Below are 20236 nucleotides of genomic sequence, written 5' to 3'. Positions count from 1 at the left end.
CACTCTGACCATTAAATTATATAATATAACACAATGATCGATATATTCCGATAACTTTATATATAATCCTTCCATTACTATTCTAATTTAGTCCCAGCAATGAATATCATGACACATTTAATTACAAGGTTTGAGTTCCATGAATTGACATTGAGTAATACGTACAAGTAATTAGTACATACCTTTTATAAAAAAAATAATAATATATTTTTATAGCATGATCCATTTTTTTACAAAAGAACTGTGCTATTTAGAGTTTGTACAAATTATTACACGTAACAATGAATTCGCAAAACCTTGGCTTGACATATAATGGGATGTAGTACTTGTGCACATTAATATATAAAATCAACAATTTTATAAGTCTTTAATTAGAATTAAAATGACTAATCAATATTCTTACTTACTGTAAGCTGGATCGATCGATATATCGATGTGATGAAATTATTTATCCACATGCAGCTAGCTAGCCAAGTTTATCCAGAATCGTCTGGTGGCCGGATATGCAAAACCATGTACCTTTTCCGTATGCATACAAAAAGAAGAGAAACGAGTGAAACCCGACAAGGGGAGGGGAAAAAAATCATGTAAAGTGATATAAATTGGAGTAATTAAGAAGGCGGTATCAAGGTATATCTTGAGAATACATTTTGATAATATCTTATTATTATTTTTTATTTTTTATTATTCACATAATACTCCAAAATACCTCAAATTTCCATCCTCTTTTTCGGAAAACTTCTTTCGAATTTAGACAAACAAATAGGCCAAAAGGTTCTTCAGATTCTTGTTTATCGACAGCTAGCCGACCACATCTCCTATAATTTGCACCTAAACAACCAAAAGATGATGATCACGGCCAAACACCACCCTTTAAATTATAAATAAATAAATAAATAAAAGCCCATTAATCCTATCCACTCATTCTTTGATCAAATGCCACGACTTCTTGCCAATTTTTGGAGCTTGGACGGTGCTATTTGTGGCCCAAAGCAAGTCATGCCCTCCACTTTTGATCGTGATCTCCCTTTGTTTCTTTATCATTATTTCTTTCACGAACAGCCCCCACCAAATTCCATTCTCTCTCTCTCAGTCATGAACTGGTCACATGGTGGAATCATTGATGAGCTTCCCGACATTTCTATTAAAGCATGTTGTTGACAGCTAAGGTTACTGAAAAGGAACCTGATTGGATATGCTACATGCATGCATATAACATGTACCGTCTTGATCCATATAATTCCATTTTAATAAGCTTCCAAATAAACATAAAATATCATAATAATACCCTATGAATTCGCTTTCAAACGAATTAATTAGTGCCATTTACTGAAGTTTCTAGTGTATATATATATGTGGGTACCCTTGAGTTTCTAAAGGCATTTGGTCTGTCTGAACCCTTCGATCTCTATCCTCATCGGCCACCTCCATCTCCAAGTGTTTCCCAATCACTTCTTCCAAAGATGGCTAGAATTGCCTTCGGACGATTCGATGATTCGTTTAGTTTGGGCTCTTTGAAAGCCTATCTGGCCGAGTTCATCTCAACCTTGCTGTTTGTTTTTGCTGGTGTTGGTTCTGCTATAGCTTACAGTCAGTACTATTGATCTCTCTCTCACCCAGTACTTCAGCTTAATTAAGTCCTGACCATTTCGATTTATTTTCCACTTTTGGCTTAATCTAGCTGTTCGTATGATTTCTGCTCATTGAACATGACAAATACAAATTACCAACATAAATCATGTTAAAAAGCTGTGGCCGTGCATGAGATTAATTTGTACTAATTAGTATGCATAACTACAGGTGATTTTGCCCTTTTTTCCCCTCTACTTTAAAGTTATTCCCACTGATCTCTATCTTGTTTTGTTGGTGACAGATAAGTTGACATCCAATGCAGCACTGGATCCAGCCGGGCTGGTAGCCATTGCTATCTGCCATGGGTTTGCTCTCTTTGTTGCAGTCTCTGTGGGTGCCAACATCTCCGGTGGCCATGTCAACCCTGCCGTCACCTTTGGATTGGCACTCGGCGGTCAAATCACAGTCCTTACTGGCATCTTCTACTGGATTGCCCAGCTTCTTGGCTCCATTGTTGCATGCTTCCTCCTCAAGGCAGCCACTGGAGGCTTGGTAAGTAGTTCACCAGTAGTCTCTAATGAACACGTACTAGCCTTTTTTTAATTGACTTTTAGGGTCAATTAATTCTTTTGCGCCCTACCACTTTTAGCACATAAAATGATTGAGTACTTGTCCTCCTTAATTGAAAACAAGATACACAAAGCAAGCCAGTTACGACTAATTTTGATGTATTTTTTTTCTCTTTTTTTTTTTTTTTTGATCTCAAGGAAATTTAACATGTATTCCTTATTTTTTTTAGACAATTCCCATCCACAGCCTTGCCAGCGGAGTCGGAGCCATCGAAGGAGTGGTGATGGAGATCATCATCACCTTTGCTCTGGTTTACACAGTCTATGCAACTGCAGCTGACCCCAAGAAGGGTTCACTAGGCATAATTGCCCCCATTGCCATTGGTTTCATTGTTGGTGCCAACATCTTGGCTGCCGGACCATTCTCCGGTGGATCGATGAATCCAGCCCGGTCATTTGGACCTGCCGTGGCTAGCGGTGACTTCCATGACAACTGGATCTACTGGGTTGGGCCCCTCGTCGGCGGTGGATTAGCCGGGCTTGTATATGGCAATGTGTTCATGATTCACCACCATGAACATGCTCCTCTATCGAATGAGTATTGATTTGAGTGAACTTAAATTGTCGTGCTGATCTTTTGTCCGCATGTCTTTGTAATAAGGAGGAATAGCAGTTTTTGCTCTTCGATCCTTTTATTTGTTTTCTTTAGTATGGTTTCTATCAGCTTGTTTTGTCCTTGAAAACCTTATTCACGTAGGGTTCACTTGTAGTTGTTGCTTTATGAAAATGGATGGAGTTGGTGAAATGCATACTGCATTCGTTGTTGTGTTGTGTTGTGTGTATGGTTTACTCTTCTCCTCTTGTATCTGTTATGAAGCGGATTTGGACGGCACATTTCATCAATAATGCAACTCCTTTGGACATATGCAAACGATGGCTACCACTTTGTACTTTTATATACATAAAGGAAAATCCTATCTAGAATTACCGAACCCAGAAACTGAGAATACCCAGTGGGTATCGATTGTACTTGTTTTTTTTTTAGTTAGCAAATATTTTTTTTAATGATTTTGTAATTTAAAAAAAAAAATTATTTAAAGTGTTTAGAAAAATATTTGAAAAAGAGTATTTACATGATTTTGTAATATATATATATATATATAATCTGGAAGATGACTGTTTTAGAGCACGATGGGCTGCTCCTATAATATTTGCTAAAATTTAACAAAAGAAAACACATTTTCTCCATTTTCACTCTGATCTATTGATCTTTCTCCAGTACTCTATTGAAATTTATTAGTTTTTAACTATTTGTTTTTCAACATTTTTTTAAGAAAATTTAATTTTCTAATTCCTCGTGTTTTCAATTATTCATTTTTAATGGGTAGATTTTAAAATTTTTAAATTATTTATCTCTCACCTATGGTAATATATTTTCAAATTTGTCTCAATAATTATTGTCCTTTTACTAAGCTTCTATATATACAAAGTCACATGTGAATGCTCTCAGTGGTCATTATTGACAACGTCTGAGAGATCAATTCCAACCAAAAGCATAATATTTAAAAGCTAGGGATCCTTTTTTCATAGTGACGCGACAGCTTCTACTCGTGAAATTAGTTAATATATAACAAGAGAGTTTCTCGAATATTTGAATTTCTAATTCGTTTGATTAAAATTAAAATTAAAAAAAAAAGTATTAGAATGCCTATTTATATTTATAACCTTTGAAATTAATAATTCATTCACGTAAATGTACAAAAACCGTGTTAATTAGAAGACTCTGACCCCAACTCTAACTGAGCTATCTCTGCCTCGAACTCTTCAGGCGATATTTTCTCGTAACGCCATTCATGTCCTTTCCATTCAGGCAACTGTTGTACAACGACCTGCATGCAGCATCAAGGCAGGAAAGTATTAAATAATAATAATAATAATTAGTAGTGTTGGCTGTAAATACTGTATCTAATATAGTCAAAGAAAATGACAAACCAGCCCTGTAGAATCTGGCTTTCCCACAGTAGTTTGACAAGCAAGTCTCCAATTTTTTCGTTTCTGCAATTACCCCGTTGCATTGAAATCAACTCCTCAGAATTTATATACATGGAGCGTTGGATCCGTAAATTACGAAAAATATCACTTACTTGTACTATTATTATTATTATTATTATACGAAATTACTAATAATTAATATTATTCTGATTAATTAACACAAGGGCACTTGATTGTATTGTTCTGAATAAAATTAATGTTGAAAGTAAAAAATGTAATTAATTCTAGTATACAGCATGGCATGTACCTTCTTAAGTTTTTCCTTCTCTTTGTCCGTGCGAGGGTTTAGAAGCTCTTCTCCTTGAATAATCTGAAAATACAGGAAAAATAATCAGAAAAAAAAGGGTGCAGTCTCTTTGCATGCTTGTAACATGTGTCGTTTTGAGTAAAAATGAATTTTAATAATAAAAAAAATCTGGCAAGTACTAGAATATTGTATGTTAGATCTAGATATATATCTGATGAATCGATGATGATCAACCCAATATACAAATGATCGATTAATAGTCGTTGGAAAATAAAATTCAAGAAAAATAATGAAGTTTAAAATAAAGAAAAGACAAACTGTTGGGCGTGGCTTTTTTTCCCCCTTAATTAATTAGTTTCAAGATGGTAATTAATTAGGCCACCTCCACCATACAAGTCCCACAGGTTCCACCTCCAGCACAATTCAGCAGAGCTCTTGCCTGATAGCATATAAATTATCAATATCATCGCGCGGCATATTTATATATATATATATATATATATATATAATAGTACCCAAAAAAAAAAAAAACATTATAAATCATATTAAGTAAAGATATATGAAAACTTACATATGGTCCATACAACTCAATATTAGAATCCAACATTATGTTCCTTAGTTTCTGGCCACCACATGCTTTTCGAAAATGTACATCGGGCGTTCCATCCGGAAGCAACACAGACTAATATAAAACAGAATAATTATAGCATTAAAGATATTTGCCCAGAAAATATAGCTTTGATGCACTAAATATTATTATCTCAACTTACACTAACAAAAGCAAAAGCCACTGAAGGTGGCTCCTCTGGCTCTATGGCTTGAGATTCACCTTCAGAAATTGTGCCTACAGCTCTGATTTTTCCTCTAGAGAAGCTGAGACGCTTAGAAATTTGGAGGGTTTTGTGAGAGTAATGGGTAAGATGATTGAAGTTAAAGGAGGTTGAGAAAGAAGGTAAAGATTTAGAACTAATCTGGAGAGTTCCCATCTTTGATATTTCAAAGATGTATTAAAAGCTTCTTCTGAGAGAGAGAGAGAGAGAGAGTTTTTACAGTGAAATGGATACTGGCATGGCATTTGTGGCAGTGTGTGCGTGTGGTGGTTCTCATTTATCATCTTATCCGATCCCATAAAGCACATTGGCCCAAATAAGAGAGGCCCATTCCCTAAGGCTAAGGCAGCCAGCCATAAAAAGAAGCCGAGGGACGAAGGGAGACCGCCCGCTAGAGGAAGGGCTTGAATCTTCGACCTTCTGGTTAACAGCCACACGCTCTTGCCAACCGAGTTAGTCCAGCACCTTACGACAAATCAAGCACATGCGGAAAATTACTCTTTCCTTAAAGGACTGCTAACTAATTATTTAAAGTTACATTTGTCAATGTGATGCATGTTTAAGTATCATCATATTGAGTTATAACTTATAAACATAAATTTATTTTTAAAAAACCTATTTATTAGTAATGTTATGTATAGTAGTATAATGCTTAAGTACCGTACAGTTACTTTAAAAAAGAATGAAGTCTACTATTAAAAAATTAATTTTTTTATATGAATCTCATATATACTTTATTTTTTTTAAAATAATTGTGAGATATTTACGCAATTCACGACTACAAATATAATATATTTGTAAATAACCAAACTTTTAAAGGAAGTATTAAACAAAATTTAAGATAAAAACTAATGTTACTTCCTGGGAAAAAACAAAAATCAGATTACAATGTCTATGGGCCAAGTGGAGAGCATGGTCGAAGCCCAGAAAACGTAAGCCCCGTGAGACACATAAAATGCGCGCTATGCCCATCGAACACGACTTGGCATAGAACAGCGAACTTTCAACGTAAACCCCACACGCTTCGGTGAGTCACCCCCCAACTCTCCTGTCGACCTCTTTTCCTTCTCTCCCTGCTCTATCTCTTCTCCTTGTACGATTTCAAACCCTATTTCCTACTCTCTCTCTCTCTCTCTGAGGCCCCTATTTTTGAGCTATTCCTATCTATTTGTTTTTCCATGTACAATAAATTCACGGCAGGCTGAAAATTGGGGGCCCTAATTTATCGTACTGGTGCATATTCGGGGCTCTCTCAGTCGATCAATCTTGCATTTTAGGGTCCGCTGACCGATAAGCTTTGGGTTTTTCTCAATAATTCTGGTCCGATCGAATTAGGGTCCTCTGGCTCCCGAATTGGATAATTCCGATTCTGTGCTTCAATTTTGTACAAAATAGGGGCTTTATTAATCGTTTCTACTGCCTTTGAATTATACCGGTCTGGTGTTCAGTGATTTGTGAAAGTTAGGCTTTTCTTTGCCAATTGGGGGAAAATGGATTCGAGCCGGAGAGCGGTGGAGTCATATTGGAGGTCGCGGATGATCGACGCCGCCACATCAGACGAGGACAAGGTCACGCCGGTGTACAAGTTGGAGGAGATCTGCGATCTCCTACGATCTTCGCATGTCAGTATTGTAAAGGAGGTCTCGGAGTTTATCCTGAAGCGGCTCGAGCACAAGAGCCCGATTGTTAAGCAGAAGGTATAACCTGTAAATGTTTTTTTATTGGTTCTTTCGGATTTAAGATTGGGTAGATCTGCGTCTTGGAAGTTTGGCGGTTTTTGTTGGGTTGCTGAGAAAGTGTGGATAAGGAAAAGAAGTTGAGGACGTCTGAGGAAAGAAGGGGAATTGGGTTTGGTTGGTTTTTGGGTTCCTGGGAAATGTAGTGATCATATCAGCTAGGTAGGTATGTTTTCATAGACTCGGTTGGGAGGAAGAACTTTTTTTCCCTGCTTCTGGTTATTGCAACATGCAATGGAGCGTGAGATGTTTTATTGTGTTTTGCTTCTAACTATTTCTTGCAAGTAACTTATTAAAGACAAAAATAAAAGCTTTTGCATGCAACTTTATTCCAATGAAGCAGAAATCCTTGATTCTTGGAAGGTCGAAGTGGTGATGGTGAATGAAATTCCGGAACTTATCTTAAACTTTCTTAATTATTTGGGGTCAGAAGGCTTCCATTATATCGGTGACCACATTTGGAGAGGGGCTGTTTGATAGTTTCAAATGTGGCTACTTATAAAAAAACAAAATATCAAATATGGTGTAAATTGCAATACGCCCCCATCTAGTTTCATGGGACGCTTAGCTTTTTTTTTTTACTCGGGTTTTGTAGCTTAAATTGTGAAGTTTAGCACGGTTTGTTTGAGATAGATGAGTCTGGTTATACTGGTTGCAGCAATTAGATTGTTACTGAAAATTATGATTTCTGTGAAATGTTTATTCCCACTAGGCTATTATGTGCAGGCTCTTAGGTTGATAAAATACTCGGTGGGGAAATCTGGTGTGGAGTTCAGGAGGGAAATGCAGAGACATTCAGCAGCCGTGCGCCAGTTATTTCACTATAAGGGACAGTTAGATGCTTTGAAAGGGGATGCACTTAACAAGGCTGTGCGGGACACTGCTCATGAGGCTATCTCTGCTATGTTTTCTGCAGAGAATGATAAGCCAGCTCCTGCTGAAGATCTTAACAAAAGAATACAGGGGTTTGGAAATACGAACTTTGAAATGCCACCGGAAGAAAGGAAATCATTTCTCAGTGAGGTAGTAGGTCTTGGAAGTGCATCTATAAAGCAGGGAATTAGCAATTTCACACAAGGTCATTTAGTGAAAAAGAATGACAATGGAAGTTACAAGGGTCCAAATCTTCGGAGGTCACTGACTATAGAATCCGATCATGCTGATAGATATGAACCTGTTGATTATCACAATGAGACTCAGGGTAGTTTTGGGATTTCAAAGAATGCGGCCAGTGGACCTTGGAACCAGGATTCAAGAGTATCTAAGATGGAAATAACCAACGGGGACTCCAGTTCAAGTTCTAAAGAAAGTAGGACTCGTGAAGAGAGGTTATTGGAGACCATTGTAACATCAGGTGGTGTACGTTTACAGCCTACTCGAGATGCTGTTCAGATTTTCCTTGTCGAGGCTGCAAAGTTGGATGCTTTGGCTTTAAGTCACGCCCTTGAGTCAAAGCTCCAATCTCCCCAGTGGCAGGCATGTCCATTTTATTTGTGTACTAATAAAAGTGAAGATTTTGTATGCTTCTATGCTTATTCTCTTTTAATATATTATGAGTTCTTTAAACGTGACATGGGTGCTGTACACTATCATACACTATCATACTTTTTTATATTTCCAAAAGAAACATCAGGATGCTTATCCTAAGATCATCAATATGGTATTATGGTTTTCATGGGTCATTGCTGTTCAGGTTCGCATGAAAGCTGTCTGCGTCCTTGAGTCAATACTGAGGAAAACAGATGAGGACCATTTTTTCACTGTGGAGTCTTATTTCAGTAAAAATAAAGATGCAGTGTTGAGATGTTCTGAATCTCCTCAATCTTCTCTGAGGGAAAAAGCTAACAAGGTAAAATTCTATTGTAAGTTTTTTTTTTTTTTTTTAAAAAAAAGAAAAAAGAATTATTAACTCCATACTAAATGTGATGTAGCTTCACAGCTTCATGTTCAATTCACTTGCAAGTCAAAAACTGCATATAATATCTACCCTTTCATTTTGCTCTACTGGCCAGTATTTGTATTAGTGTCTAGTTATCAATGTGCTTGTGCATCATTGTAGGAGTTTCACTTAACATGAACTGAGAGGAAAAGTAGCGCTCCTACCATATAGTTTTAAGCCCCACCCCCAACAAAAGACGTATTATCTCGAAACAGAATGACAATCTAACTTGACAGTATGCAAACAGCTGTTTCATTTTCTCTAATGGGTAACAAAATAGTCGTTTTCTTCTCTGTGCAAATAGTTGTTTCTAAACTTATTATAAACTTTTATTATGCTTTCTTTAAATGACATCACATTCTTTTCAAACTTTCGATTAGGTTGTCAGTGGTCAGAAATTCCTTGGAAGTATTCAAGAATTGAAAATTTACTAGCATTTCCATCCACCTAAATCTATATTAAATTGCTCAAGTAAAAACACTTCTTTGATTACTTGGGAAAATTCTTTGTTGAAATAACAATTTGCAATTGATGGGGCAGGTTTTAAGCCTTTTGGGTGGAGAACAGACAAACAGCACAGCGACTTATACAGAAAGGACCATGAAGAGTGATGCTACTAATGCTGTTCAAATGCCCGACTTAATAGACACTGGTGATCCAGATGATTATGATGATAATTCTACAAAGAATCAAAGTGAGCAAAATCTGGCAAATGTTTCAATGCCAGCCCCTCTAATTGATGATTTGTTTGGAGATGGTCTGGGCACTAGTGCAAGCATTTCTGAACCAAAAAACGATGACGACCCCTTTGCGGATGTGTCATTTCATGCTAGTGATAGTGGGGAACATGCAGATGACCTCTTTTCTGGGATGACCGTTGATGACAAACAGGTTGCTAATGGGAATCTTATGGCTGGGAAGAGAACTGGAGCTGAACTATTAGATTTATTTGGCTCCAGTCATGAACTTCCTCAGGAGCAAGAAAGTCATAAAAAAGATTTCAATGACTTCATGGCTGGTTTTTCCCTTAATGAAAATGCCTCCAACATGAAGCAGAAAGTAACCTCTCCTGGATCTTTTTCAGAGACTTTGTTCTCAGATTCAGATAGTAATCCCCAGAATCAGGTTTCCAATGACACTTTGAGTGCCATGTTTAGTTCTCAAACGTCCACAATGAATCCAAATGCTGTGTTCCCTCCTGGTGCTATGTCATACCATATACCTCCTGGCTTCATGCTCAACCCCGCATTTTCTTCTCAGCCAATAAATTATGCTGCCATGGGGAATCTTTTTGCTCAGCAGCAATTGCTAGCAAGCCTCCAACACCTTGGGAACATGAATGCCCAAAATGCTGGTGTCAGTCATGTTGGTGGTAGTAATGGAGCATATTCTTCACCCCTTCCTGATGTATTCCAATCAAACTTTCCTGCTCAAACTCCTAGTTCACTGATGAACGGTTCAAAGAAAGAGGATACCAGAGCTTTTGACTTTATCTCTGTAAGCTTAAATTCAGACCTTGAGGCTTGACATATTTTTTTTTTCATCGTGATATTATATTGTACATTGTCGAAGTTATTTTCAGGTCTCTGTTCTATATTGTAGTTTTCCCATGAGTCTGCGTTTTGCTGAAATTATTTGAAAATATAGAAATTGGTCTTGGACATCTTGATTATAGGTCACCTGGTTTGGCTGTCAGAGACTTGATAAATTTGAAACTCTGAACATCATTTCCTACACTAAGGGATTTTATTTCATTTTTTCCTAGGAGACTTGCTTGCCTTTTATTTTTAATGACGAGGAACCTCGCCAATGCAGGGTCCAAACTTGTTTCCTAGTGCGTAATTGAACTTGAAAGTTGAGATGTCTGAGTTTACTGCTCATCCCAAGCCCGCATCTTTTTATTTTTATATTTACTAATATTAGTTTTGACTTATGTCCAACCTATTCAACCCTAATCAAGATTTACTCTGGTTGCCCTATTGGTGGTACAAATAAAGTCTCCTTTCTTTGCCATCATAAGATTTGGTGGCTTACATTGAATGGGAAGGGTGAGGAGCTGTTGTGGATACTGGATAGAAGAACTTGTGTTGCATGGGCTGTTACAACTGGCTCCTGTTGGATGTATGATCATTCATCGTGGCTGAATATCTCTGTAGAATATGCTCAATTGGCCCACATGAAATCTCCTCTTATGTGTATCCGTTCGTACGATCCTAAGCTTTTACATTAGTGACTTTTGCAAATTGGATTACATATTTTGGAATAAGTAGTCCATTGATACTCCCCTATTTTAATGGCAAATGAAGCCTTATTAGACGAGCTTTGGAAATGGTTATTCTTGTCATCCTTATGGGATTATTGCTTTCTCTGGTGCATTTAATTTATGAATTGCTTCCAAATGTATGCATGGAAATAGGTTGACATTATTTTGTTCCATAGTTGAGTGATTTAATGCATCATTTCGACTAATTAAAGATCATGTTCGATATTGTCTCTGTCTTGTAGGACCATCTTGCTGCAGCTCGTGATCAAAAGAGGATGGTTTGAATTTTAAGCTTATACTTTATCATGAAGGTCTGGTTTAGGCCTTCGATTATGGCTTTACAGCGTGTAGATTGAAGCAGGATATACAATTGACAACAAAGAAGGTATTCTTTTGCAATAATGGAACATTTGCAAATATTACCAAGGCATGTTTCCGTTATAATTGCATTTCAAGTGATACCGAGAGGAATTTCCTGGACTAAGAGTCGAAATGGAGGAATGAGAATGTAGTGCTGTAGCTCGATTAGTATTTTAAATCATTATTGCCGGCACTTATTGGATGTCTTTCTCCTTTGTAATGGATTGATAGTGCTCTGTTTCTTCATCCCTCTTTTTTTGTGTTAAAAAAAAACCTTTTCTCCCTCACGAGATTACATGCGGTGCATGGTTTTTTTACCCAGAAAGTCAATAAAAAGCAGTAAATTGTTCCTTTAGCATTGTGTATTGCAAATTTAGAATGGGTGGATGCTTTTCAGAATTTGTTTTCAGAATTGCAAACCTTAAACAATTTGCAATTGAAAATCCTTGCTGCACTGGATTCTTTCACGTTCAGCCCGTGGGTTTGTATATTTTCACAAATGAGATGAGTTGAGATAAAAATTGAATAAAATATTGTTAGAATATATTTTTTTAATTATATTTTTGTTTTGAGATTTAAAAAAATTGAATTGTTTATTTTATGTGAATTGTTTATTTTATTTTGTGTGAAAATTTGATAAAAGTTGTAATAATTAGATGAGATGAAATGAAATAAATTGAAAAAAATTGTGAAAACGAATGAAGCTAAATGCTCAGAGCTCCTGGTGATTTATTTACTGAGTTAAAAGTGACTCAAAATGATCGTCGCCTTTAAAATTCCAGAACTTCGTCACCAATTTTTTTAGTTCCATAATACCCGTCTGTTTTAAATTTTGGTAGAGCATTTGAATCTTTGACTACAATACATTTTTAGATTCATTTGGTTTTTTCTTTTTCTTGGGAGTATAGATTCATATGGCCTTGGCTCTTGTACATAGACGCACGCACATATAATATAATCTTTTTAAGCGTGTTTTTTCCTCTGTTCCTCATCTCTTTTTTGGAGAATAAATTATACGGTAGGCATGCATCGTAAGGTGCGGCAAAAACAATTATAGAGATAAGGGAGAGTAAGGCCATTTGGATATAGAAATGATTTTATTTCATCTCATTATTATAATTTTTTTAAATTTTCATATAAAATATAATAAAAAATTCAACTTTTTCAAATCTCAAAATAATAATAATATTAAAAAATAATATTTTAATAATATTTTATTCAATTTTTAACTTTTATTTAAAATCATCTCATTTCATCTCATCTCACTATCTAAACGGGGCCTAAATTGATAAAAGATCAACATGTCCTAACAAAATTATGTAGATTATTGTTGGAAATATTTTCAAAACAATATATATTATATTTATTATTAATAATATTTTAGAAATTTATTTTTAGAAATTAGAAATTATTTTAGAAAGAGAGAAATTAAGGAAAGTTTTATTGCTTATGATTATAATAATTTGGGTCCATAGTATGAGTTGTATTTGGTAAGTGGCTCAGTTCGAGTCACGCCTCTGTCAAATAGGATTTTAATTATTTGTAGAAAGGACGAGCCTTTACCACGGGCCTGGGCGTGGGCAGCACAGCTAGCACAAGGGCGCACAACCCAGCCAGCCCAAGGGGCATGGGAGCAATTGCGGTTTGCAATTAAAATGGAAGTCGCACTTATTGGGATTTGAATCCGTGTGAGAAGGATGGTAGGGAAGCAGCATGACCGTTGGACAACTTATATGTTGGTTCGCAACATGTGTAATACATATACCTATTCTGAACATATTTGAAAATAATGAAAAAGTTACAACTTTTCATTCGCATCCTTTGATTATTTATAAATAGAGCTATTGGCTTACAAATTTAAGTCCTAGAAAGAAATTTCAATATTCTCTCTCTCAAAAGTTTTCATTTCTTCAAAACAATTTATTAGGATCTGTTTATTTTGTAGAAAACAGATTTCAAATATCTTGGTTGAATAGTAAAATCTAAGAATATTCAGGATCTAATTTCGTGTGTACATAATGCAGTTAGACAAACTAACTTGTTCTGAGCTTCATTGTATATTGGAGACAAATTTACTTGTAACTCGTGTGCATACCGTTATTGATGGAGACGAATATTGTCTTATGAAAAGCAACATTATAACGCACCTTGGAGCAATTTTTCTCACTATTTTTTGTTTTGAAGACCCTATTTTGTTTCAACAATTAAACTACAAACATTCATACTATTAAAAGATTCTTTATATTGTATGATATACCAACACATGATATTCTTAAAATACACTTTTAATGAAATTCAGTGGAAACGCTTTGATCTAAGTAACATTCACATCAAGTTTAGAGTAATGCCAATCAAAATGGAAAACCACATATGGTTTCTGATGCATCCCCAAACTTCATTTGCATGCAACCAAAGGTCGACAGTGAATACATTTATTAAGTTATGGATCCTCACAAGACTAGATTACATTGTTTGTCTCACTGTAATCTGTATGCGTTTGCATCCACCAAAGCACCAATTGCCCCCCAAGGTTACATTGTAATAATTCACAGAAGAGAGACAACATTTAGACAACAGATTGCACGAAATGGTTATCTTCAAGATATTTTAGAGGATGTGTCTTCAAGGGTGCTCCATGACTGAACTTCCATCTTTTTAGTTCTCTTTAGTTGTTTCATGACATCCAACCGCTCGGAAGAATATGGAGAAGGGATCTAAATGCAGTGTAAGAAAGCAGGATTAGCAGAATAGCAAGGGGAAAACGGCAAACCCACGGGAAGGCAAGCAAGAATTTACCAAGTATGGCATGTACTTTTTGATTGCCGCTAGCATAGCTGCATGACCTATAGCAGATACCTAGATGTGGAAAGGAAGGAAGGGAAAATTAATCAGATCTTTTAGGGATCACTTGGGAGTAATAGAATAAAATAGTCATAGCAAGATAAGCAAAAGTTGGATAGTGTGAACCTAATTACATTACAGTTTTAGGGGTATGAATCGCATGTCATACTTACATGATAAAAGGGCACATAAATTGTTGGCCTTTTAATTCAGGTTTAATTATTTACTTGGGGTACTTTCATCTTTTAGAAGGGGTGAACCAAGAGAAACACAAAAATGTGATAATAATAAACTAATTCCTAAAATGAGCCTTCTCTATCAGGATAAATGTTCCCCTCACTCTTCACTCTTAGTCTTCATACCATGGACAATGAGGACTACTGTAGTTGGTCTCATTGACTTCCACCGGGTAAAAGCTAAACAAAGGGGACATGAAATGACTTGGCATGTAAAGATGATCAGGTTCTTCTGAAAAGTTTTCTAAACATCCCCTATATACTTTCTAACTTGGCAGAGCTTGTTTGCCCCCTGCAATTGGTGTGTATGTGTGTGTGTGTGTGTGTGTGTGTGTGTGTGTGTGTGTAAGCAAGTATATATAAGAGATTTCGGTTTTTCCAGTTTTTCATCAATAAGTAGCTACTTTCTTTAGCCAGTGATAAAACAAGGGATTATTGAAAGAAAAAGCATTCAATCAGTGCTTACAGGAAGTAGCATTAGAATTGTAACTGGGATGAGTGATGCTATATCATTTAGAGTTCTTTTTAACTTCTTTGTTTCCCTCTCTGTGACCCTGTGACCTCGCAATTGATTTAGGAGTAGCTCCAGAGCAACCATAAAGTCTGTGAAAAGTAACTGCGTACCCATCCATATATCCTTTAAAACAATCGAGTTTCCAGCATTAGCATCTAAATTTTATGATAATTCTGCCCATTTACCAGAAGGAGACTGTTGGTCTTACAGAACTTGTAGATGCCAACTTGACACTGTATTTCCTAATTAAACTCTCATGCCGAGGAATTGACTTAGTAGCAGGTGTCCCCTCCACAAAGGTTGTCGTAGATATCCTAGCTAGTCTGGTGGCCTGCTATAAGAGGCAAACAATGCCAGTAGTTATAACACAACAATGCCAGTAGTTATAAAACACAACATATAACAAACAAAAAAACAGACAAATTTTTTTTTTTTTTGGTGGGGGAAGGGGGGTGTTGTTCTAATGCAGATAACAGTAATATGTTATTTATTCTAGATCCATGTTAAGGGTTGCTACATGAAAGATGTTATGACAGTTGTTATCATATGTGCCACGCCTTTTTGCCTCAGTCAATGTTGAGTTATTATCCAATTTTTTAGTTCATCCAACTTGACAATCTTACAAAGAGATGTTGTCATCTGATAGCCATACCATTTTCTGTCCCGATCCATGTTGAGAGCTATTCTCTGGACATTCATGTGCCATAAAGTTGCGAGAATTTTGTTGTGCTTCTGAGACTATAGAGAACTTAATAGTCCCCTTGGATCGTGCAAATGATGTGGGGTCAGAGGCAACTGTTTCCGAAAACTTTATCAGTTCACTGCTAATGAAAATAAACACAAGCATAATAAGTTCCTTCCTTTCTAAGGTAGTGTCAACAATAGCTAAATGAAAGAATCCACCAGTGACATACCCTGATTTATCATAAGCAGCCCAGTAGTCCTCCAAACAAATAGTTAGCAGGCTTTGACTGAAAAAGTTGACAGCAGGATCTCTCTCAGTAGAGACAGAAATTCCAACAAATAAAACTCTGAAATGAAAGAGGAGATGGTGTATGCTACCTTCGAAGCAAGAATTCTAGCAAATCTGCATCTAAGGGCTTTAGTGTGGAACGGCTGAAATGAGCAAACCCAGAGAAAACATCATAGCATACGGTAAATACTGTAGTTAGAATAATCTCTTTCTCTGCTTGGATTGTACAATGTTTGGACCTTCTCCTCTCTTGATTGCCTATGCAAGCAAATGAAGCATAAAAATCAAGCCATCCAATCTCATCAGTTACTACCTGTAAAGATAATCTGTAAGCATTAGGATGATTCGTACTTTGCATCTTCAACGCAAGCAGAAAAAATGCTGACCTCCATGAAGAGCTGATACACTAAAATAGAAGACAGCTCCGGGAAAATGAAAAGGCTTCCGCATTCCAAGTAGCTGCAGGCAAAGCACTGGACCTCCTAAGTGTCCCAATTTTAAGGACCAGATTTTTAGAACGTAATGAAAAAGTAAAATCACGTACCTCAGGAAGTCTTTGATATGGTCATCAAGATCATTAATGCCCATTCCTGACAAGAATATTCTAGTCCTCTTTCCAAGATATGCAAAGAGCCCTAAAGTAGCCAAACTATCTGCTTGAACCTGTCAAATTTTACATCGACAAACTAACTATTTAATGTGAAGGTACAGGAACTCAACTTGAGAGAAATTCAAGCACATCAAAAGTCTGACTAAATACGAGAGTGAGGAACATGATACAGAGTTTTAATATAACATGTGTAAACATAGTAACAAAACAGAGGATTTGGATTTGGAATGATGAAAGTGTTTTACATGTCTATAGAGCTCACAAAGAACCATGTCTTCCATCAATTTACTCATAAAAAAAGAACGATGTGTTCCTTCAACAAAACTACATTATTTCAGGAATTCACCTTGTCGTGAAAAATTTGCCTGCCTGAAAATGCATTGTCTTTGTGGAATGCCACTGAGAGTTTTTTCTGAGCCAATCCAATCCAGAATTCCAGCTCTTCACTTGTGTTGCCAGAGAAAACCTTTGTACCAAAATGGGTCAGAAAGTCCAGTTCAAATCCTGCTTCAGTGGCCAAGTGATGTAATTTGTCCACTGAAACGAGACTGTGTGAAAGATCCATGAGCTGCACCAATACATCCTCGATTGACAATGTAAACAAGGGACAGCAAGTGCACTTAGAACCCAATTTCCCTATTGCAGCACAACAACTTATTGCCACAATGATCCCTGCAACACCACTGAATATTTGTTTGCTTAGGCTAGATACGTAAATGAAGAGTGAATCAAAATCGAAGTGAACAAAAATATGCTCTGGAATTCATCAGCATAGGAAGTGAGGATAGGGCAGAACATTGTAAAAAGGGTGAAACATTATGCTAAAGCAGAGGATTTTTTTAGCAAACCTTCCCGCATATTCCATTGACCAGCTCTTCAACAAAGGAAGAAAAAATCCGGCAATACGTGGCAGTTCAACCTCTTTAAACCATTCTTCCAATCCCGATTGCCTCATGCTCAACTGACTTTCAATATGCTCCCCAACTAAGTTTACTTTGGGGGACAAACTGATCAAATTAAGAAACAAAAATTCAAAACTAGGACACTTCTGTCATCAGTATATGTCTATTAGATGGAGAATTTTTTTTTTGATCAATAAAAGATAGATATTATATATATGAATGAAAAAGGTATAACCCTTGTACACAGGAAGTATACATGAGTGCTCCTAAATACATTCTAAGAACGATAAATTAAAGACAAGAAATCATGAATATTGTCCCCATGCAAAACAATAGTGGAAAACCAACACATTAGTGTGTGGAGAAAAAAATTCTTCAACTCGGTCATTGTCCGTTCCGTATCTTCAAAGCACCTCGCATTCCTTTCCGTCCAAATACACCACATAATGCACAACGGACTCATCTTCCACACTGCTGCCACTTGTTGACAGCCTTGCAACTTTGTCCAACAACCCAACAAATCCACAACCCTCAAAGGCATAACCCAATATTAGATGGAGAATACTCAGAATAGAGAAAGAAACCATAATGCTCAGCCATAGACATAGCTAGCTTCTAGAGCAAAGTTTAAACATTTAATTTGACATGATTTCCAGATGCTGTAATGTAGAATTAACCTATCTAAATTATGGAAATTTAAAGCCAAAACGTCAGTGAAGGTACTGCACAGGTTTATCGATCACTTTTGGTCTTAAACAGTCTTCGAAATGGCAGAGCAGTTAATAGATTAGGAGATTCAAGTTTCATCAATTAAACTACTGCAACATTGAGTTTCGGTAAGGCATTGCATACTTACATCTCTCTAACTGGAGAAGTGTCGTTGTGACGATCACTAGAAAGCAAGATCTCCACTTCAACCGCCATTTTCATCAAAACGTAAACTACTACCTGTGCAGCCATGCCAGTCGATGATTCATGTTCCAATTTCCATAAAATCTAATAAATTAATAAGGATGTTTCACCTCCACTAAATTAGTTGTTCTTATTGCTGCTCAAGGCAGAGGACAGCCAAGCAAATGAAAAAACACACAAATGTTAAGTCTACCAGACGGATAAATACCACATTTGAATAACCAGTTGGATGAGCGTGATATTGGCAACGAAAACTAAATTATCTTTGAGACCATTCAAAATGTCCATTTTATTTACTGAAGGATATAAAACGATACACTTCTAGGCAGACCTGATAAGCAATACGTTTATGCCAGTCATGGACATCCTTCCCAACCCATGCCATTGCAAGGGCTGGACCAGTTCCTGACAACCGAAGGTTCTCAACCGCATGGGAAAAGCTCCTAGCAGATTCATGCAATACCCACACAAGACAATTAACCCGATTAAATTCCATCTCACGGCTTTGAAATTTAGCAACAGGAGCACCATTCTCCCAACTAGTTTGACCAGAATGAGTAGAAGAAGCCATAGATGATAACACCCGTGAGGAAATCCATCGCGATGAAGTATAATATCTAGAAAAATATCCGACTGTGGAGTTTTTCTTTGGAAGGCCATAAATTCCTTGATCCTTGGCATCGAAACATAATGGGTGTGATGCATTTGCCGTAGCCCTTCCTCTACTGTCTAGTCCAACTGATTGTCTGTCACAAAAAGTTAAGGAAACGATTAACTTATCATAGGTAAAAATGGGGAAGGAAACTGTGAAACAATTGCAAGTATTATGTTAATGGGTCTTCTGCTTCATCTATAGTCAGAAAATGAATGAAACTGAAAGGAAGAAGAAACAAAGAGTCCTATAATTTTGATTCCCAACACATGAACAGATCAGTTCCTGCTACATAATTTCTTACTCGGGTCATGAAGTACTTGAGGGTCTAAAATCTCCAGAAGAATAATATCAAGCAGCTGATAAACATGCAAATAACATTTAATTCTTTAATTGATCACCGACGATCGGTATAAACTTTTAATGAATTAATATGCCCTTTTTATGGAACGAAAATTAGAATACAAATTTAATGTTCCTAAAAGTACGTTTTCCACAACAAAAGTTCAGATCACAGGCAGCTAGTTGAAATTGTAAGCTATTCCCCCCCCCCCCGCGGCGCGGCGCGACAAAAATAAAACAGACAGAGCTTACGACTTACGAGTAGCAAGAAAGCTGTAGAATTTGCGAAGACAACTGGGAAGCCATGGAAAAAGAAGAAAGTGGAAAGAGAAGGAAATGTGGGCTATTAAATGGAGAGGTTTGAGCGTAGCCATCGAGGCTCGCAGACAGAGATAAGATTGCAAAAAAGTTTTCCTTTTTTCCTAACATGGACATCATCGTGTATATCTGTGTCATTGGGTTCATCTCCCGCCAGCCGCTTTGCTTTTGAAGCTTTTGGACTGTTGGGAACTGTGGCTCTTAACGTTTATAAATCAGTCAAAAAAATAAGATAAATAATACACTTACATAGCTCTTGTTCTAGAGTCCACCGATGGTTAACTTCCCTTCTACAGAGATTAGGCTTTTGGGTTGGATGCATATCAATTTTTATGTATATAGAATTTTTCTTTTTTTTAAAAAATAAT

The 20236-nt window shown here is 36.6% G+C and overlaps 4 protein-coding genes across 10 annotated transcripts; 2 read left to right on the top strand and 2 right to left on the bottom strand.

Annotated features, from left to right (window-relative positions):
• The first annotated feature begins 1182 nt into the window (after positions 1 to 1182).
• Positions 1183 to 3044, top strand: LOC109007845 (aquaporin TIP2-1-like). The gene is made up of 3 exons (XM_018987703.2): positions 1183 to 1590; positions 1874 to 2124; positions 2372 to 3044. The coding sequence occupies exons 1-3, from the start codon at positions 1464 to 1466 to the stop codon at positions 2744 to 2746; spliced, it is 753 nt and encodes a 250-aa protein (XP_018843248.1). The 5' UTR covers positions 1183 to 1463; the 3' UTR covers positions 2747 to 3044.
• A 717-nt stretch (positions 3045 to 3761) lies between these two features.
• On the bottom strand, positions 3762 to 5514 carry LOC109007846 (photosynthetic NDH subunit of subcomplex B 3, chloroplastic). 2 transcript variants are annotated; one of them, XM_018987704.2, is made up of 6 exons: positions 5211 to 5514; positions 5012 to 5122; positions 4823 to 4879; positions 4441 to 4503; positions 4134 to 4196; positions 3762 to 4030 (listed from the first exon to the last, which is right to left on the bottom strand). In XM_018987704.2, exons 1-6 carry the CDS (start codon positions 5424 to 5426, stop codon positions 3911 to 3913), a joined length of 630 nt encoding a protein of 209 aa, XP_018843249.1. In that variant the 5' UTR covers positions 5427 to 5514; the 3' UTR covers positions 3762 to 3910. The 2 variants fall into 2 exon arrangements, with proteins under 2 accessions (XP_018843249.1, XP_018843250.1); XM_018987705.2 differs by lacking the exon at positions 4823 to 4879.
• Positions 5515 to 6254: 740 nt separating this feature from the next.
• Positions 6255 to 11923, top strand: LOC109007848 (protein MODIFIED TRANSPORT TO THE VACUOLE 1). The gene is made up of 5 exons (XM_035683509.1): positions 6255 to 6967; positions 7733 to 8482; positions 8700 to 8855; positions 9486 to 10442; positions 11451 to 11923. The coding sequence occupies exons 1-5, from the start codon at positions 6761 to 6763 to the stop codon at positions 11490 to 11492; spliced, it is 2112 nt and encodes a 703-aa protein (XP_035539402.1). The 5' UTR covers positions 6255 to 6760; the 3' UTR covers positions 11493 to 11923.
• A 2037-nt stretch (positions 11924 to 13960) lies between these two features.
• On the bottom strand, positions 13961 to 20014 carry LOC109007849. 6 transcript variants are annotated; one of them, XM_018987708.2, is made up of 14 exons: positions 19810 to 20014; positions 18888 to 19302; positions 18501 to 18592; positions 17591 to 17749; positions 17089 to 17425; positions 16677 to 16795; positions 16519 to 16591; positions 16222 to 16445; positions 16074 to 16130; positions 15812 to 15983; positions 15368 to 15493; positions 15112 to 15282; positions 14365 to 14424; positions 13961 to 14282 (listed from the first exon to the last, which is right to left on the bottom strand). In XM_018987708.2, the coding sequence occupies exons 1-14, from the start codon at positions 20004 to 20006 to the stop codon at positions 14166 to 14168; spliced, it is 2319 nt and encodes a 772-aa protein (XP_018843253.1). In that variant the 5' UTR covers positions 20007 to 20014; the 3' UTR covers positions 13961 to 14165. The 6 variants fall into 6 exon arrangements, with proteins under 6 accessions (XP_018843253.1, XP_018843256.1, XP_018843254.1 ...); XM_018987711.2 differs by having other exon boundaries at positions 15368 to 15490; XM_018987709.2 differs by having other exon boundaries at positions 15812 to 15980.
• Between the last annotated feature and the right edge of the window lie 222 nt (positions 20015 to 20236).

Source organism: Juglans regia, chromosome 12, assembly GCF_001411555.2.
Source record: "Juglans regia cultivar Chandler chromosome 12, Walnut 2.0, whole genome shotgun sequence".
In the NCBI taxonomy this organism is placed as follows: Eukaryota; Viridiplantae; Streptophyta; class Magnoliopsida; order Fagales; family Juglandaceae; genus Juglans; species Juglans regia.
The sequence above is the reverse complement of the archived record's forward strand: the minus strand, read 5'-3'. Positions and strand labels throughout refer to the sequence as shown.

Bases quoted from the DNA above. Each gene is read 5' to 3' on its own strand.
- LOC109007848 (XM_035683509.1), top strand. From the start codon at position 6,761: ATGGATTCGAGCCGGAGAGCGGTGGAGTCATATTGGAGGTCGCGGATG. The intron at 8,483-8,699 runs GCATGTCCATTT...ATTGCTGTTCAG, and splicing joins TCCAATCTCCCCAGTGGCAG to GTTCGCATGAAAGCTGTCTG. The intron at 8,856-9,485 runs GTAAAATTCTAT...TTGATGGGGCAG, and splicing joins TGAGGGAAAAAGCTAACAAG to GTTTTAAGCCTTTTGGGTGG.
- LOC109007849 (XM_018987708.2), bottom strand. From the start codon at position 20,006: ATGACACAGATATACACGATGATGTCCATGTTAGGAAAAAAGGAAAAC. The intron at 19,303-19,809 runs GTAAGTCGTAAG...TTTTTGTGACAG, and splicing joins CTACAGCTTTCTTGCTACTC to ACAATCAGTTGGACTAGACA. The intron at 18,593-18,887 runs GTCTGCCTAGAA...ATGGCTGCACAG, and splicing joins ATAAACGTATTGCTTATCAG to GTAGTAGTTTACGTTTTGAT.
- LOC109007845 (XM_018987703.2), top strand. From the start codon at position 1,464: ATGGCTAGAATTGCCTTCGGACGATTCGATGATTCGTTTAGTTTGGGC. The intron at 1,591-1,873 runs GTCAGTACTATT...TGTTGGTGACAG, and splicing joins TGGTTCTGCTATAGCTTACA to ATAAGTTGACATCCAATGCA. The intron at 2,125-2,371 runs GTAAGTAGTTCA...TATTTTTTTTAG, and splicing joins AGGCAGCCACTGGAGGCTTG to ACAATTCCCATCCACAGCCT.
- LOC109007846 (XM_018987704.2), bottom strand. From the start codon at position 5,426: ATGGGAACTCTCCAGATTAGTTCTAAATCTTTACCTTCTTTCTCAACC. The intron at 4,880-5,011 runs GTAAGTTTTCAT...ATATGCTATCAG, and splicing joins TTGAGTTGTATGGACCATAT to GCAAGAGCTCTGCTGAATTG. The intron at 4,504-4,822 runs GTGGCCTAATTA...CTGTATTTTCAG, and splicing joins GTGGGACTTGTATGGTGGAG to ATTATTCAAGGAGAAGAGCT.